Source organism: Fistularia commersonii, chromosome 11 (genome assembly GCF_037954325.1).
Source record: "Fistularia commersonii isolate RoL2024-O1a breed Wild chromosome 11, RoL_Fcom_v1.0, whole genome shotgun sequence".
Taxonomy (NCBI): Eukaryota; Metazoa; Chordata; class Actinopteri; order Syngnathiformes; family Fistulariidae; genus Fistularia; species Fistularia commersonii.
In genome coordinates this window covers 16043150-16058770 of record NC_141294.1, presented here as the reverse complement: position 1 = coordinate 16058770, position 15621 = coordinate 16043150, and the positions used below count along the sequence as shown (strand labels likewise).

At 57.2% G+C, this 15621-nt stretch overlaps 3 protein-coding genes across 8 annotated transcripts; all 3 read right to left on the bottom strand.

Annotated features, from left to right (window-relative positions):
• Positions 1-209: 209 nt before the first annotated feature.
• gem (GTP binding protein overexpressed in skeletal muscle) lies at positions 210-3559 on the bottom strand. Its single transcript, XM_086155918.1, has 5 exons — positions 3137-3559; positions 1912-2381; positions 1750-1826; positions 1421-1622; positions 210-1339 (listed from the first exon to the last, which is right to left on the bottom strand). Exons 2-5 carry the CDS (start codon positions 2234-2236, stop codon positions 1074-1076), a joined length of 870 nt encoding a protein of 289 aa, XP_086012044.1. The 5' UTR covers positions 2237-2381; positions 3137-3559; the 3' UTR covers positions 210-1073.
• A 1824-nt stretch (positions 3560-5383) lies between these two features.
• Positions 5384-15202, bottom strand: rad54b (RAD54 homolog B). Of its 6 annotated transcripts, XM_086155337.1 has the most exons (16): positions 14915-15202; positions 14553-14719; positions 14306-14468; positions 9161-9352; positions 8787-9086; positions 8549-8711; positions 8240-8465; positions 7763-7849; positions 7550-7670; positions 7336-7475; positions 6964-7260; positions 6700-6863; positions 6358-6619; positions 6215-6281; positions 5799-6002; positions 5384-5727 (listed from the first exon to the last, which is right to left on the bottom strand). In XM_086155337.1, the coding sequence occupies exons 2-16, from the start codon at positions 14697-14699 to the stop codon at positions 5504-5506; spliced, it is 2757 nt and encodes a 918-aa protein (XP_086011463.1). In that variant the 5' UTR covers positions 14700-14719; positions 14915-15202; the 3' UTR covers positions 5384-5503. The 6 variants fall into 6 exon arrangements, 5 of the variants coding, with proteins under 5 accessions (XP_086011463.1, XP_086011459.1, XP_086011460.1 ...); XR_015106816.1 differs by lacking the exon at positions 5384-5727 and having other exon boundaries at positions 5937-6002; positions 7763-7808; XM_086155333.1 differs by lacking the exons at positions 14306-14468; positions 14553-14719; positions 14915-15202 and adding an exon at positions 10470-10591.
• On the bottom strand, positions 10637-12182 carry LOC147229724 (fibrinogen silencer-binding protein-like). Its single transcript, XM_086155339.1, has 2 exons — positions 11462-12182; positions 10637-11187 (listed from the first exon to the last, which is right to left on the bottom strand). Exons 1-2 carry the CDS (start codon positions 11866-11868, stop codon positions 10638-10640), a joined length of 957 nt encoding a protein of 318 aa, XP_086011465.1. The 5' UTR covers positions 11869-12182; the 3' UTR covers position 10637.
• Positions 15203-15621: the final 419 nt, after the last annotated feature.

Sequence of the window (15621 nt, the reverse complement as noted above, 5' to 3'; positions counted from 1 at the left end):
ATCTCAGCACCCAATCAGCTGGAACACACACACACACACATACACACACACACACACTTCCAAGCAGCCTGACTCATCCTCTGTGAGTGTCAGTGTGTCCTCTGTGTCACTCTGAAGTAACACCTGGTGACGATGAAGCCTCCGGCTGCAGACAGAAGTCCAACCAAAGTCTTTATTTCAATAAAACACTGAAAAATTCCAGGTAGCAAAATACACAACTTTATATTTCAATCTATATTTACAGGAAAGGACACACACGCCACACACCCTGGAGGCAAACGTCCAGGAACGCCGTCTGACTGCCACATCCCAGCGACCGAATCTAGCTAATGCAGAAATAAGCATCAACTCACAGCTAACTAATTTTTATTACTGTTTCTAGTTATTGTAGTTATTTAGTTGTTATAAGTTATTGTACTGTAATTAGTTATTGTTTACAGTCCATCAGATCTGATGGAGACTTTGTTGTTGAGAGGTAAAACTACAAGGACGTTTATAAAAACAGCTTAAGTCTGAATTATCTTTTTGTATTTGTCATAAAAAGAGTTAAGGACGCCGGCCAATCACAGCCGGCCTCACAGCCTCGCCGTCCACCAATCAGGACACTCTAAAAACTTTCCATCACAGTTGTATTTGTTTTCCTTTTTCAATTATTTCAAGAAAATAAAGTGTCTTCAGGTTGCCGTGTCAACCACATATGGCTTAATGATCCTTGATCTTTATGTTTAATTCAACAATAAAAACCTTTAAATAGCTGAACTTAACCTGTGCGCGTATTTATAACTTTAAAACAGAACAGCCTCAACTTTGATACTGAAGGAATCCGCGAATTAACCGGTTCTTACCGCTTATCGTCTTACAGGTTGGGTAAAGCGACGGATACGACCGGACGCCGCTGCGGTGACTGATGCCCTTACGGTAACCATGGTAACCTGGGGTGTTTGTGTCGGAGGGGAGCGAGCACGCCACCGCCACCTCCTCACAGCATCCATCATCTGCTTTCCTGCCGCGCGGCGAGGTCAGGAGGTCGCGGGCCGACGCAAGGCGGAAACGTTCCTCGGACTCGGGAGTTCCTACAGCACCGACAGGTCGTGGCAGGACTTGGACTTCAACCAGAAGGCCACGCCGGGGTTCTTCTTGGCCACCATCTTGTCCAGGAAGCGGCGGGCCTTGGAGGGAAGGCTCTCCCGGCGCCGGGCCTGGCGGTCGGCCTCCTTGGAGTCGCGGCGCAGGCGCAGCTGCCTGACGGCGCCCCTGAAGGCTTCCCACACGTTGTGCTGCATGGCGGCCGACGTCTCGATGAACTTGCAGTCGAAGACGGCGGCGCAAGCGCGGCCCTCTGCGGGGGGAGACGACACACCGTCACACACACACACACCGGCCCGGTCCACGCCATCGCCGCGGTTGGAGCTCCGCTCACCGCTGGAGGAGACCTCCCGGCGCCGCACCAGGTCGCACTTGTTCCCCACCAGGATGATGGGCGTGTGGCGTGCCGGACGCCGGCGCCGCAGCGCCACACGGAGCTCGGCGGCGCGGAGGAAGGACGCCCGGTCCGTGATGGAGTACAGCAGCAGGTAGGCGTCACCTGTCTCCAGGTGGGGCTCCTGGGACCACCTGTCCAACTGCACACACACAAACACACACACACACACACACACACAGATCAACACCAGAATTGAAATACCAGGATGCAGAAGAAAGTACATCCGAGGAGTACTTCTGACGTGCGTGTGCGTGTGCGTGTGTCACCTCCGCGTCCCAGGTGTCCACCAGGGTGATGGTGGCCGGCTCTCCATCCACCTCCACCTCCTTCTCCCGCTGCTCGTCTGGGAGAAGTGAAAACCAAATCAACCCCCGTGCATGTGTTAGTGTGCGTGTGTGTGTGTGTGTGTGTGTGCACGCCCAGCTCACCCCCGCACAGCTCGCAGTCGTCGCTGTCCATGCTGTCCGCCGCCCCGGAGAAGATGCAAGCGAAGGCGGTCTTCCCGACCCCGCTGGCCCCCAGCAGCACCACCCGGAAGGGCCCCGCGGCCCCCGAGGGGCCCCCGGCGGAGCCGTCGGAGAGGACGGAGTCCGAGGAGGACCAGCTCCCGCGGCTGGAACCGGAGCGGGACCGGGACCGGGACAGGCAGGCGGGGAGGCGCTCCGGGAGCAGGTGGCCGCCCGGGTCGCAGATGCTCCAGCGGTGGAGCTCCGCTGGCAGGCGGAGGCTGCGCCGGCGGACGCGGGACAGCATGGCCGGGGTGGGTCGGCGGGGGCTCCGGTGAAGGTCTGGTTCGGGTTCGGGTCCGGGGATCCTCTAGACCCGCGTCCCTTCACGGCTTCACGGCGCTGTGGATCTCCTCCTGCTCTTCCAGCCGCCGGATCCCGGAGAGTGCGTCCTGCGGGGGGGGGCGCGTCTTTATACGGAGGTCCTCCCCCGGGGGCTGGGGGGGGGGGGGGCTCCGGACTCCAGCTCGGTTTCCATGGAGACCATCCAATCATCCCCATGCTTTTTGTTAAGTCGTGGCCACAAGTTATCCCCCACCCCACCCGTTCCACAGGACCAGCCAGCTGTGCTGGATGTTGTGGCCATGAGATACCTAAAGCGTGGGGATGAGATAGATCTCATCCACGCAAAATGCACAGAAATGCGGGGTTGAGTTCTGTATTTAAGATGCACACACACATTTAAGATGAACACACTCACACACACGTGGCCCTGTGCGTGTGTGTTCACCTCAAGTGTCTGTCTGAGTCTTACTTTGGGGGGAAAAGCGCCCACTTGTGGACAAAACTGTACGAGAACAGGAAGCGCTCAAACCAGAAGAACCTGCTCAGCTTCCACGATGAGAAGTACAAATACTGTGTGTGTGCTGCGTGGGTGCTGCTGCAGACACGAAGCTCAGGCCACGGAGGTCCATCAGACTGGGGTTCTTCATGGAGAACCTGTAGGTTCTTCTCGGACTCCACTGATATGGAGCTTTCACAGCTGTGCTTCCGCTTCCACACACACACACACACACACACCTAAAGTATGCAGCTGAGACGTCCATGATTGCGTCCACTTGCTGATATGTAACCTACTGTGTGTGTGTGTGTGTGTGTGTGTGTGTGTGTGTGTGTGTGTGTGTGTGTGTTCACAAGGTTGACTCACATTTAACACACTGGAGTGAAAGAAGGTAACAGAAGGTCCGTTCTCAATGCAGGAACCTTCTCCAGCTCCTAGAACCTTCTCAGGAGGCAGGCCGGTTGTTCACTCAGCAGAGGAACCAGGGACCTTCAGCTCCTCGAACCTTCTCAGCTCCTCCCTCAGGGTCTCCTTACACTTCCATGGGACTTCATAGGTGTTTGGAGATCAGTGGAACTCATAATCCATATCTACTACAAGATACTTCTAGAAGGGCGTCACTTTTAAAAGCTCTCCTAGTTGCTGGTCAGATGTTTTCTTGGAGGGAAACAATGGACAGAAGCAGCGCTCTAGAAGGTTCTCCTGGAGGAGACTGATTCCTGGAACCAAAGAGGAGCTGGACTCTTCTGAGAACTGTTTAAAAGTGTCTGAAGCTTCTTCTTGAGGTTCTTCTCCCTGGAGAGGCCTAGCCGAGCAGGTCGAGGCCGAGCCATTGTTGTTGCTGTGTGTGTGTGTGTGTGTGTGTGTGTGTGTGACTCACACATGGAGCTGCAGGCTTCATGGTCTGGGACCTTCTCCCTGCAGGAAAGCTCCGATCTGATCCGCCTGGCAGATGAGCGAGCTAAATCCCCGCTAAGTGCTGGAGCGGGCAGAGCGGTGGACCAGGGTTGCAGAGATGGATGCTGAGCTTCAAGTGACCTTCTCTGGACGGTGGAGGGACCGAGTGGAGATCATGAAGGCGGCATGTGGACCGGATCAGGTCAGAAGGTAGAACCAAGAGTTTATCTCCTCTGTATGTCCAGGGTTGGAGCTTCTGGCTCACAGCTAGAAGGTCCCACTCCTCTCTGTGTGGAGTCTCCATGTTCTCCACAGTCCAAACATGTGCAGGAGATGTGAATGACAGGAGGTTGATGTTCCTCTGGATCTAATGAAGGAACCCTCTGGACCAGGGTCAGCTCCGTGTAGATGCTGGTGAAGATGGAACCCAGTTAGAGAGAAGGTGTTTGTAAAGGACAGTGGAGATTCTTCATGCTTCTGCCTTGAAGGACCAGAAGGAGGAGCTCCAGAGACATGATGTGAAGGTTGAGGCCTACAGAGATACGGCCAACCGTTCACATTGGTCTTCTGTGAACCTGCTGGTTGTTCTGACTGTGGGAGGAGGTTGGAGAACCTGGAGAAACCCCACAGAAGCACCGTCCTTCCCTGCTCCACCCTTGGAGAAAGCGGTTCCCGACAACCCCGGTGTCATCATTGTCCATCATCTAGTCCGCTTTCCTCCTGAGGACCTCTGTGGGTCCAGAGGTCTCCGTGGTCCAGCGGGCGGCTCCTGAGAGGTCAACCCACGGAGATTTATGAATAATCTGCTCCTCCTTGGAGATTATCAGAACATTAGAGCGCCTGGCCCGAACGGCATGTTCAGCATCTGCTGCCAGATGTGCTGCACGTGGCGTCTCCATGCCTCCTCCATGAATGAAGGGAAAGACGTGGAGCCCCCGCGAGGGTTAATCCCGCAGGATTTGCCCGTCGCGCTTCTCCATTCAGATCTTCCACAGGGACTGGAGTTGACATCTGTGCCCCCTCTGGCGGCGGCGGGCGCTCATTGGCTCTTTCCTCCGCCGCTGCGGAGCTCAGGGCTTAGCGGGCGGACGCTAAGAGCATTACGGCGGGATTCACATGGCCTCTGAGGCCGTTTGGATCGATACCCCGCCGCCAGGGTGACACCCGCCCGCCCCACACGTGTCCCGCCACAGAGGAGACGGCGTCGAGGCCGCGGGCGCCGCGGGGAGGCACGTTGCTATGCGGAGACTTGCCCTAAAGTGACACCGGCGGGAGGCATCGGCTTCCCGCGTCCCAAAACAGCCGGTTGTGCCACGACGGCGTGGAGAAGCTAGCCAGAGGCGTCCTGCGGGCACGCCGCTAGCACGCCGCTAGCACGCCGCTAGCACGCCGGACGGGGAACGATGGCAGCCGATCAGGGAGCGTGATCAGGAGGATCACATCCGAAATCCAGACCCGGGAGGGCAAATATCAGGCTTTCGTTCTTCCGAGTCAAACCTCAGCCTCGGCAGGAGGATCTTCTAGGCCGGTTCTGAGGGACAGGAGATGGTGGCCCTGACCTCTGAAACACGCCGACACACTTTTTGGGGGAGGGAAAGTCGATCAGCGGGGATTACCGACGCACAAATCCCAGGAAGGACAGAGAACATCGGCGAAGCTGTGAAATGACCTGAAAAGCACTGAACCAGCAGCCGCTTCCAGAAGAACCTCCTCACATCATCCATCTCACGGTTTATTCATTCAATCCCTCTGCTTAGATCCATGTCCTGACAATAAATTAATACAAACGAGACACGGCAGGCTGTAAAAGAAATGTGTGTGTGTGTGTGTGTGTGTCTACTGAGCGTCCGCTTGGGAGATGGTGGTCTGGAAGGCGAAGGAGATGTGCTGGCGGCTGTGATCGATGTAGGGGTCGGAGAAGGTGCGCGCGTCCCCGGAGAAGTGTCTCCAGCGCATCAGCTCCGACATGCTGAGGTGGCGCTGCGCCGGCCCGCCGCGGTCGCCGAGGCGACCCAGCTGACACGGCCTGCTGGACGCCGGCTCCTCATCGTCCGGGACGGCTGAGGACGGAGAGAGACGCGGTGAGGTCCGGTCCGGCCACGTTGGAGGACGGCGCGGCGGTTGAACCTACGGATGGCGGCGGCGGCGCCGCTGGCGTCGCAGCCGCAGCCCAGCAGGTCGTGGGTGAGGGACGGCGTCTCGGTCAGGCTGAAGAGGTCCCGCAGCTCGCCGGCGGAGAAGCTGGCGTGCTCCGAGCCTTTGCCCAGGTCCACCACCGTCCCGGAGAGACCCTGCTTGGTCACCTGACGCTGAAAGATGCGCTCCTCGATGGTGCCTGGGGAGAAAAGACACGTGCACAGCTGCTCACTGGGATGAAATCCTCGGGGATCTCTGGAGGTAAGACCTCCAACCCCGAGCTTCCATCATCTTCTCTGAGGTGGACACCTCCACCCTGCCCTGGACTCTCATATCCAGGAAACAAGGTTACTTCCAGAGGGCTCAACTGATTGCTCTTGTGTGTGTGTGTGTGTGTGTGTGTGTCCAGACCTGCGGTGAGGAGGCGATAAGTGTGCACAGTCTTCTTCTGTCCGTCCCTCCAAACCCTGGCCATGGCCTGGACGCAGAGGACCGGTCAGAGTCACGGCGGCGTTCTCGCATCTCTGGACGTCGTGGAAATGAGACGGTCTCACCTGGATGTCATTGGCGGGGTTCCAGTCGATGTCGTAGAGCACCAGGTGGGAGGCGCCGATCAGGTTGAGCCCCAGGCCGCCCGCCTTGGAGCTCAGCAGGAACAGGAAGTTGCTGGAGAAGGGGGAGTTGAAGGCGTCGACCAGCCGCTGGCGCCGGCCCGTGGGCGTGTGGCCGTCCAGCCGGCAGAAGGTGTAGCCCAGGAGGACGCACAGCTCCTGCAGAAGGTCCAGGGTCTGGGTGTAGTTGGACACGACCACCACCCTGGAGGGGAGGTGTCCACACTCAGTGTCTTCAAACACACACACACACACACACACACACATACAAAGACACACACACACCTGTCTGAGGGGCTGAGGTGTCTGATGGCCGCCAGCAGGTCGGTCAGAAGCAGGAGTTTCCCGGATTGAGCCGCCTCCAGTTTGCCAGAGGAGTAGGACTCGGGGAAGATATCTGCAAGACCTTCGTACAGGGAGCTCTCCAGTGAGCCGCGCTCCGCTCGGTCCTGACACACACACACACACACACACACTTTTCATTACCAATTACAATAACACACTGTGAGGTTCCCTCCAAGCTCCGCGGCGTGCTGCGGCCGATCTGACCTCCAGCGTGGCGTGCAGCAGGGCGGGGTGGTTGCAGAGCTTCTTGAGCGCGGTGATGCAGGCCAGGTGTGTGTGTGTGTGTGTGTGGCCGGCGCCGTGGAGGCAGGCCCTGACCGCCCCCTGGCCGAGGAGGTGCTCGTACAGGCGCCGCTGCAGATCTGACGGACGGCAGAACAGCGTCCAGTCCAGGCGCGGCGGCAGGTAGCGGTTGATGATCTCCTGCGTCCTCCTCAGGATGAAGGTGGCGGTCAGACGGGAGAGCTCCGCCGCTCGCTCCTCCCCCAAGGTTCTCTCCTCCTATTGGGCAAGACGACGGGTAACGGTCATGGACGTTGAGGTTAGCGACCGATCGGATCCGCTCGGGTGGCCTACCTCCGAGCAGGACGGCTGCCTGGAGCGGAGGATGGGCTCCTCGTACACCTTCCTGTAGGCCGCCGCCGAGCCCAGGACCCCGGGGTTGACGAACTCGATGATGGCGTGGAACTCTTGCAGGTCGTTCTGCACGGGGGTCCCTTCAAAACGCCAGCGAGGGGTCAGTCGTCCCGCCTGCGCCCGCCTCCGAGACGCTCGGCCGGACGCCACCTACCCGTCAGGAGCACCCGGCGCTGACAGCCCAGGCTGCTCAGCGCGCACGACGTCTTGATGCTGCTGTTCTTTAACCGGTGACCCTCGTCGCAGATCACCAGGCCAAACTCCACCTTCTGCACCTGAGGGCCAGAACACACACACACACACACACACACACACTCAGCTCTGAAGACACCCGTAGAAGATAAACAAAGAGCAAAGCGAGCCATACCTGCTCCAGGGAACGCAGCAGCATCTCGTAGCTGATCACCAGGACGCTGTGCAGAGGGGACAGAACAAACTGCTCTATCCTGTGGTCCTGCACACACACACACACACAAGCTTTTGATTAAACATTCTCATAAAAGACAATGATTAATTCATTTACTGATAATCAATTCATTGATTATAGGGTCTCCAATGAACCTCCTGCATGTGTTTTGACTGTGGGAGGAACCCTGAGGAACCCATAGCAGACATGGTGAGAGCATGGATGATTACATACAAAATAATGTCGGTACATTTATACGGTTATTTATTTTAAAAGTTGCGATATAATTCATCAAAAAAAATAAATAAAAATATTTAAATTGCAATTTTATTTTTGTTCAATTTATGACACCTCGTTGGCCCATGCATAAAAACGAAATAAGAAATGTGGCCCAGTAGCCAAAGTAATTGCCCGCCCCTGTTGTAGCCCCTCTCTCACCTGGTCCACGGCGAAGACGCCGATCCTCTCGCGGCCGAGCCACTTGTTGAACTCGGCCCCCCAGTTGTGCACCAGGCTGCCGGGGGCCACCACCAGGACCCGCCTGGCTACGGCCCGGCCCCCATAGGGCCCCTGTCTCAGCAGGGTCCAGCTCAGGGTCACGCTCTGGAGGGTCTTCCCCAGGCCCATCTCATCCGCCAGGATGGCGCCATGGCGACCCGACACTCTTGACACACACACACACACACTGGTTTGAATCCGGGTGAAGGGTGTGATCTTTGTGAAGATCAGGCGGAGCGGTTCGGTCACCTCATGCCCATCACACACTCGTAGAGGAAGAGCACGCCGTCCCTCTGGTGGGGACGCAGACGTGCGCTCAGGTGAGGGTCCACCACCACGTCCAGCACGGGGAGTCCCGCCTTGTTGTTGGACCACTGGTGGCCGGTGGAGGGACGGGGCATCACCAGTGCACCTGAAGAGGAGATCCAGAAGATCCTTGTTCATAAAAAGGGATCTGGACGGGAGCTGGAGAACATCTGGATATGACCTGGAGCTTGTGGGTCGTGGCGGGGTCTGCAGGTCTGCTGCTCCTCCTCCGGTCTGGACTCCCGCTTCTCCGCTCTGCCCAGGAACGTCGGAGGGCAGAAGGGTTTGGATGCGAAGCTGCGAGATGGAGGAGGCGCCGCCGCCGCCTTTCCCAGCGGCTCCTCCGCCTCCGCCTGAAAGCAGCGTCCCCTGGTGAAGTCCTCGGCGGAGATGATCCCCATCACCTCCACCTCCTTCCCGCCGATCATCAGGGTGTCGCCCTCTGACAGGGAGGCCAGCGTGGACACCTTGTAGCCACTTCCTGCAGACACACAAACACACCCATCACCATCTCCGTCCTCCTTCTTCTCCTGCAACCGGCGTGAGGACCTTCACCCTTTCCGATGTCCTTGCCCTCCATGTCCTTCAGGATGGCCGTGTGTCCCCTCGTCACCAGGACGGCGTCGCCTTCCCAGCGCTTGTGCTTCTTCTGGCTGGCTTTACACCACATCACGCTGAAGTAGCGCCGGTCCGTCGCCGTGGTGACGGGAGGTTGGGGGGTCTGCGGGGACCTGGGGCTCGGCCCACCTGGAAGGTGAGGAGATGCAGATGGAGCTCAGTAGCAGGTACAACCACAGCTGGTGCAGGCAGATGAGCAGCAGAGGGTGCTGTCGCACAAGAACTGCAACACACACTACAAACCAGCCTGCGCATACACACACACACACACACACACACACACACACTTCTTTCTGAGGCAGCCGTTCGCCCGGCCTTCTAGAAACCACAGGAGGAGTAGAATAAGAACCTCTTTAATAGAAACAGAACAACACAATCCATGACGGAGGTCAGAAACAGTGAGCGAGAAGGTCCACGCCGCCTCCTTCCAGGCAGAAGACGGAATCCGTGTCTCCAGAGTCACTGGTTAAACTGTTCACTGAGGGGGGGGGGCACATTTCAGATGAGCGCTACTTGTTTTTCATTCATCCCTTCATCATCTGCGCCGCCTATCCTGCAGTCTGGTGGCAGGGGGCGGAGCCTATCGCAGCTGGGACCTGGCCGAGAGGCGGAGTTTAACCTGAGCCGACCGCGGGACCGCATTGGACATGCAACCATTCACCCTCTCACTCAACTTCCTGGACAACGCGAGGTCTCCGCTGAACCTCCTGCGTGCGTTTGGACTGTTGGAGGAACCCGGAGAACCCAGAGGAACCCCACGCAGACACGGGGGAGAACCTGGAGAACCTGAGGGAATCAAAACAGGGACCTTCTGGATGGACTCACGACTCCAGAAAGCTGAAGAACTTCATATCGTGGACTGATACATTTGCGCCGGCTCGACTCAAGATTCACCCCGGTGTCGCTCTAACATCTGAAACTTCATGCTGTTACAGTCGAACAATAAAGTAAAAAAAAGTTAAAAAAAAAAACATCTTGGTTTCCATGACAGCGTATCTGACATTTCATCAGCTGATGTTTCCTCAGGCCTGGTCAGTTCTCACACATCAAGTGGAGGCTGGTTTGGAGCCGTGTCACAGTGTTGGACCGCCCTGGACCATGAAGGTCAACAGCACCGCATGACAGATGCCGACACACACACACACACACACACACACACACACACACACACACACACAGGCACACACACTCTCTCTCTCTCTCTCTCTCTCAAAGCAGGGTCAGAAGTGGTCAGATATTCCCTTACTGAACCTCTGAACTTCCACGAGTTCTCCCCTCCTTGCTGGTCAGTGTCAGTGGTGTTCAGCGTGACTAGCGGCGGCGGCGGCGTCCGTCGCCCTCGGAGACGGCGTTCTCAGGCACTGACGGGGATCTCCGTCGGGGACGCCGTCCAAGGGCGGGCGTCTCCGGGCCGTCACAGAGGTACGGGGAGGCCGTGCCGCAGCCGAGCCGCCTTCAGTTTCTCCACCTTGATCTTGGCCCTCAGGAGCTCCTCCTCCAGCTCCTGTTTCCTCTTCAGCCCTTCCCTCTTCTCCTCCAGGTACATGGCCACCTTGCGGTGATTGGCCAGGACCAGCTCGTGCTCCTCCCTGGCCAGGTGCAGGGAGCGCAGCCTGTCGGGCTGGTGGTGGGGGTAGATGTCCCCGGGGTACAGGCTGTCGCGCAGGGGCAGCGGCGAGGCGGACAGCGGGATGTTGACGGAGGACGGCGCCGGCGACAGCGACGCCTCGTAGTCCCGGACGCCGCCCGGGTCCGGCTCGGCCTCGGGCTCCCGGCACGCGTCCGGCGCCGCCTGCATGGAGAGCGCGGGGAGGTCCGGCGGAGGCTTGACGTCGTCTTCGGCGTCCAGCTGGACCACCTCGTGGGGGACGGCCGGGGCGGCCGAGGAGAAGTCCTGGAGCCCGGCCAGGGAGGAGCTGCTGCCGGGGTGGTCCACCGGAGAGCTGTGCTTGCTGTAGATCAACCTGGGGGATGGAGGGAGGGGTCAGGAGGAATCGGAAGAGCTAACTTCTAACCGATCCACCCGGGGCCGGAAGACACCTCCGCGTGAGGTCGCTCATCTACAGCCGAGACGGACGACCTCGCGGGTGCGGACGCTCCCTTTCCGCTCCACCGGCGAGACGCGCGATTCCACGTTGGTTGTTCTTCGCGGAACCTCAGACCTGGTTTGTAAACATCTGGATGCAGAGTGGGATCTGAGTCTCCTCAGGTGTGGGGTGTGCGCGTGTCACGTTGTACCTGTGCAGCGCCTGGTCCTTCTCCTGGATCGGCACGTGGTGGAACAGGTGAGGGATCATCTCCATAATCCTCCTGGTCGGCTCGGAGATGCTGGCCCGATACTCGGGCTGGGCGTGGCGGCGCTGCATGACTTCCTGCTTGGCGGACTCCTTCAGCCTCTTGTAGAGGGTGCGGAGGCCCTGGGCGGTGCGGTGAGGCCTGTCGCCCCCCAGGGCGTTGTACTGCTCGGCCACCGTGTCCCAGCACTTGTTCTTGTCCACGATGACGGCGTGCTTGTTGGTGTGCTCCTCCAGGATGCGGATGTGGGGCCGCACCAGCTTGAGCAGGTCCAGCTTCTCGGACAGCGTGAAGTTGGACGAGCGGGCTTTGCCCACCATGCTGGACAGGAACGCCGAGCCGGACGCCATCTCAGCGCATAGCCTTGCCGGCCCCCTCAGACGGCGAGGCTCCCCGGTCCTCCCGCCTCGGTTCCTCCCCGCTGCTGGAGCGTTCGGCCGGGCGAGGACAAAGCTAGCGGCGGCCTAACCCCCTCGGACGGCTCATTTCCCCTCTTCTTCCTCCTCGTCATGTCAAACATGGAGCGTCTGTAACATGTGCGTGGATTCACACTTCTCCCGGGCTCCTCTCAGCCCCGGTGGCACAATAAAAACAGGCTGCGCCGCACACAATAAGAATCAGGCTTAACTAGGCCAGCCTCGCTTAGGCCCCCGCCTACCGCGCAGGGCTTTGGATGAATTCCTCCCAGCTTAGGCTGACGTAGCTAAGCCGCTTAAACCCAGCCCGACCTACTTACAGCTCGGTCTCTCTAAACCCCAACCCAGGCACAGCACAGCCACGCCGCCTCCACAACAGCAACACACAACACAACACGGGCTGCACACACACACACACACACACACCATTTTCACAGCGTGCACCGCAGGTTATAAGGGGTCAGGAGTTCCGAGGGGGGGATGCTCGGTTATAGCGCAGGCTTAACTAACTGGATTGGGGGTTGGGGGTTGTTGGGAGCGCGCTGCGCGTCCCCGCGGGGGAGCGGGAGTGTGTGTGTGTGTGTGGGGGGGGGGCTCCTTTTTATACAGTGGCGCGAATGGGGTGCCCAAAAAAAGCAACAACAAAAAAAGCTTTGCATCAATAACGTTGCGAGCTGCAAGCGGAAACCGCGCCGTCCACATTGCGTGTCTATGTGTGTGTGTGTGTGCGTCGACGTGGAAACGCGCGGCACTAGTTGCTTCCTGCAGAGACGCCGCGGACGCGGGATCGTGCGGGGGTGGGGGGGGGGGGTGCAGCCCAGCCCCGCGTCTATGCACTGCCCGGAGCCGCGGCGGGCTTTGTCCCTTTGTCCCCGCCAGCATGGAGACAACCCCCCCCCCGCGAAAAAAACACGGGTGGGTGGGGTGGGGTGGGAGGCGGGTGAACACCACACACGGCCAGGGTGGACACCGAAACCGGCCGCGGACCGGGTCAAAGAAGTGGACGTGGTTTCCGTCGCTGCTTATTGTGTCCGCTTGGAGGCGCCCGAACACCGGAAGGGTTAGAAATACCGGTAACCCCAGAATAACGGGAATCACAGCAGCGGGCATCCTTGGACGTCGGGTTCAAGGATACCCGACGTCCATTGACGGCTGTTGTTCCATGTAGGATATGTATTGTTCAGATTATGGGACGCATTTTTCCATTTAAGTGTGGATCCGCGTCGGGGACGGACCGATGGTTTACTAATCTGATGGAATCCAGGTGTAGGATCCTGATGGTTAGTGTCCCGGTGAACGCACAGTGGCAGAGGCACAGCTGGGATCAGTTCACATCTGCTCGTTTCTTCAGCAACTACTAGTTAGGTTCATTAAATTCGCCTCTCAAATATAACTGTCTCTCCACCCCCATGACCATCCAGTTGCTTTTCTCTTCAGGGAACAGAGGAAACCCTGTTTTGTGTTTGAGACGCTAATCTGAAATAAGACTCCGGCGCAAAGGAACGAGCCTGCGTTCAAACCCGGAGGCGGCTGGCGAGCCACCACGGCTCAGCGCAGTGACACTGGAGGACGTAAACAAACCTATATAGACGGCAAAGCAAAGACCGACTAAGCATTCAACGCTTCCATTCAGCACTAGATGAACTATGGTTGTAGTAACAATAGCCACCGCTTAACATTGCTGTTAGCTTAGCATCCAGCTGCGCTTCATGCTTCTGGGCGCTTTGAGTCGACCCCACGCATCGCGAACTCGCAACCATCTTTTATTGGTCCTACATGGCAGGAGAAGAACTACCGTAATTTCACTGGTCCTATGTGGCACGGCTAAATGTTTTGGCAGCCCCAAAAAATGCATAGATTAGCCGCAGTACTGTTTAAGCTGCAGTGGTCAGAGTGTGTGAAGAAGGTAGCGGCTTACGGACCGGAAAATTGTTATTTTTCGGCCATGTCCTGCTCCTGTGAAAGAACATCTGACACATTCAAGAGCTTTAGACTTCCTTGACACCTTTTTACGGTGACCGAGTCGTGTCGGCTGAGCAGCGTCACCCGGTGATGGTAGGACGTGGATGTTCCCTGCACACATCCCGGGTTATTTAAAGACCAGGACGATGTGTCACAGTCAGAAGAAGTATGTTGATTTACTGCTCGGCAGGGGTGACTTCAACCAGGGGTTTAATGATTGGCAAGGAAGTCAATCTGTAAAAAGCTTGAAAACGTATTTCTTCATTCCAGGAAACTATCAGCTTCTGAGGACTGACTTCCCCCTCCGTCTGTTTAGGGATGTGCGTGATAGCCCGATGAGTTGCATTTTATATGCGGAGCAATGGAAACCGGTGGAAAAGACAGGGTGGACTGTCAGAGAAGGCCTCACCTCCGTCTCCACGGTCCTCCGAGAGAGCGTATCCTGCTCCGGCCTCATTTTCTTTGCTCTCCGTGGCACCGAGGACCCGAGCCAGAACCCTGGAGAGAGCCGGGCCGGGCCGGACGGCACCGACGGGCTCACCGCCAGCCGCTGATGCCAGGCTTCTCTGGACCTGAAGGATCGGGAGCGCGGAGGAGAAGCTCAAACAAGTGGGAAGGTAAAGTTGCATTTCAAGTACATGTGCCACACACCTTACCTTATTCAGGGCATTGCTGGAAGCCAGCCTCGGGGCCGGGGGCTTGGATTCTGGTGCTAAACACGGAGAAAACGCTCCTGGAGGCACAAACCGGGGCTTCTTTGTGGTGTTACCCAAGAGCTGGCTGGGAGCTGCTGAACGCCTCATTCTCCACAAGTCTTTATGAACTGCAGAGGGGGAACAGGAGGACTGCAGTTAGCGGCTGTTGATCTTATCTTACGGCCCGGTTTGATCCCCCAGGCTGCAGGGAAGACCTCCAGACCTCTCTCATCGGGGTCACAACGGGTTTCTCGACGCGGTAAAACACGATGTTAGCGTTTAAGAAACGCAGAAAACACATCCGACCGTCGTGGGTGGCTTACCGGGGCTGGAAGCAGCAGGACGGACCCTCCTTCCAATGCGCTGAAGTTAACTTGCTATCTCTTCCCCCTCAATCATATATGGACCCGGTCATATAAAAAAAGCTTTTTCTACCAATTAAAAGCGTTGACATAAAGCCATGAGCTGTTTATTTTGGTTTCCTGGTCTCCGCTCAAAAGCCTGGATATGTTTGTTGTTGCTGCTAGCTTACCTACTCTGCTAGCTAGCTAGCTAGCTAACTCACTAGCAGGAGAAACAGTCATGAAATCTCGCCGGCACAACCTCAGCTTGACTTCCCCCTTTAGTTCGTGAGGGAACACGACGAGGCGATTAACATATGATTTGAAGCAATTTGTCAATAAAGGATTAAATATGACGAGATGCCACACTCCTTCGGCTCGTTCGCTAGTTTCCCTTTTCTGATTCTCCCGCGGAATGACGCTTTGCCACCCGATTGGCTGGACCGCCTGAGGTGGGCGTGGCTTTGCAAGAGGGGTGTGCTTGGTTTATAGTGTCAGCGTGTCTGGTTTAAAAAGTCCCCATACATTATCCGCTGCCTTTCTATCGATAAAGATAAATCGAGCGCACCTTAAATCTCCTCACGCTACACAAGGTTTGTGTAGACAGGAAATGTACTAGTAGTGCTTCAAGAGTACTCCTTTATTTTTGTTCTTATTTAATTGTTTATTTTTATGCCTTTTTTTAATCT